Raw genomic sequence first — 1,901 nt, forward strand, 5'->3', positions numbered from 1 at the left:
GAGCTGGAAGTGCTGAGAGCCGTGAGGAGGTCGGGTGCACCTCAGCCTCCTCATGTGCAGCTTCACAGCACACAGCTCCAGTTGTTCACAGATGGAACCTGTGTGTGTGTTATCGTGCCATGGCACTTACTCATGATGGTCCTGTCTCAGCCACTGCCAGCTCCGAGTGAGCCCCGGGCCCTGAGAGATGGGCTGGGGCTGGTCTGGAGTCTCTAACCCTGTGTCCCTCCTTGTCTGTTCCAGAGCCCAAGGCAGTGTTTGCCAAGGATCAGCCTGTGCACAGTGAGGTGAAGGCTGAGGCGGGAACTAATGCCACACTGAGCTGCAAGGTGGCCCAGGCCCAGACGGAGGTGACGTGGTACAAGGATGGGAAAAAGCTGATCTCAAGCTCGAAGGTGCATTTCGAGGCCACAGGCTGCACGCGGCGGCTGGTGGTGCAGAAGCCAGAGAAGGTGGATGCTGGGGAGTACAGCTGCGAGGCCGGGGGCCGCAGGGTCTCCTTCCACCTGGATGTCACAGGTGGGTGACAAGTTGAGTTGAAGAATGGGGGAAACCTGAGCTTCGGGTGTGAAGCTCCAAGGGCACATTTAGGCAGCCCAGTGCGCTGTGAGGCTCTAGAATCCCCTCTCTTCATTGCCTAACATCTGTGTCCCCAGCTCCATCCAGGAGCTCCCAGGCTCATGTTGTTGTGTCATGAGACCAGAGCCAGCCACGGGCTGAGCTGACTTCCGTGTGCGTCCTGGTGAGGGCTAGACTGGGGTGATGGGGACAGTGTGGTGACATTGGCTGGTGAATGTGAGGTGTGATGTGATCTAATACCCCTTTGTGAGGTGTTGGGGTATCTGGAAAGAGGCCGTCCAGTGACTGGAGAGCATGTCCTGCAGGTGCAGGGCTCCCCTCTGCCTGCGTGGTCCCTACTACCTGGGCCCTGAAGCTCCGCAAGCCTGTGCTTGGCCTATTGGTGATCACCATCTGTCCATCTGTCCTTCCCTCCTCATGTCCTTCTCCCACCCTGTCACTGAGTCTGGGGACAGGAGGCCACACACAGCCACCTCTTTCCTGTTGGCCCCACCTGGCAGTCAGCTCTCTTCTGTGAGGCCCATCCCTGGCAGTTGGCTCTGTCCTGACTGGCCCACATCGACACAGCTCTCTCCCAGTTGGTCCACATTGGCACTCAGCTCTCTACTGATTGTCCTACGCTGGCACCCAACTGTCTCCTGATTGGCTCACGCCTGGTACTCAGCTCTCTCCCAATTGGTTCACCTAGTACTCAGCTCTGTCTTGATTGATCCATCCCTGGTACTCAGCTTTGTCCTGATTAGCCCACACTGACACTCAGCTCCCTCTCAATTGGTCCACCCTGGCACTCAGTTCTCTTGCACTTTCTCTGTAGCCTTGGCCAACACTGATGCAGGTTTCTGGTTTGGTGCTCAAGGTGGGCACATCTTTCCAGGCTTCGCCTCCTGTCCTGCTCTCTGTAGCCCCTGGGTGGTGGGAAGAGGTGGGAAGTGGGAACTGCCTGGGAGGCCTGGGAGACCTGAGGCAGGGGAGGGGCCAAGTCTGGTCCCCAAACGACAGGACAGGGGCATTATCAGGAGACAGGGCCTGGCTGTGGTGGCTTCCTGGCCTGTGACAGCACGTGCACCCACAAACCTCAGAGCGGAGCTGGAAGTGCTGAGAGCCGTGAGGAGGTCGGGTGCACCTCAGCCTCCTCATGTGCAGCTTCACAGCACACAGCTCCAGTTGTTCACAGATGGAACCTGTGTGTGTGTTATCGTGCCATGGCACTTACTCATGATGGTCCTGTCTCAGCCACTGCCAGCTCCGAGTGAGCCCCGGGCCCTGAGAGATGGGCTGGGGCTGGTCTGGAGTCTCTAACCCTGTGTCCCTCCTTGTCTGTT

At 58.4% G+C, this 1,901-nt stretch overlaps 1 protein-coding gene across 1 annotated transcript in view; it reads left to right on the forward strand.

Annotated features, from left to right (window-relative positions):
• LOC103583290 (obscurin-like) overlaps positions 1-519 on the forward strand; it is a gene marked incomplete at its 3' end in the record, with an annotated part of 2,630 nt that extends 2,111 nt beyond the window's left edge. Inside the window, exon 2 of the mRNA XM_008564649.1 lies at positions 244-519. Coding sequence (XP_008562871.1) covers positions 244-519 — 276 coding nt within the window. The remainder of the gene's footprint in view (positions 1-243) is intronic.
• Between the last annotated feature and the right edge of the window lie 1,382 nt (positions 520-1,901).

The sequence above is a fragment of the Galeopterus variegatus genome, unplaced genomic scaffold (assembly GCF_000696425.1).
Source record: "Galeopterus variegatus unplaced genomic scaffold, G_variegatus-3.0.2 Scaffold21295, whole genome shotgun sequence".
Classification (NCBI taxonomy): Eukaryota; Metazoa; Chordata; class Mammalia; order Dermoptera; family Cynocephalidae; genus Galeopterus; species Galeopterus variegatus.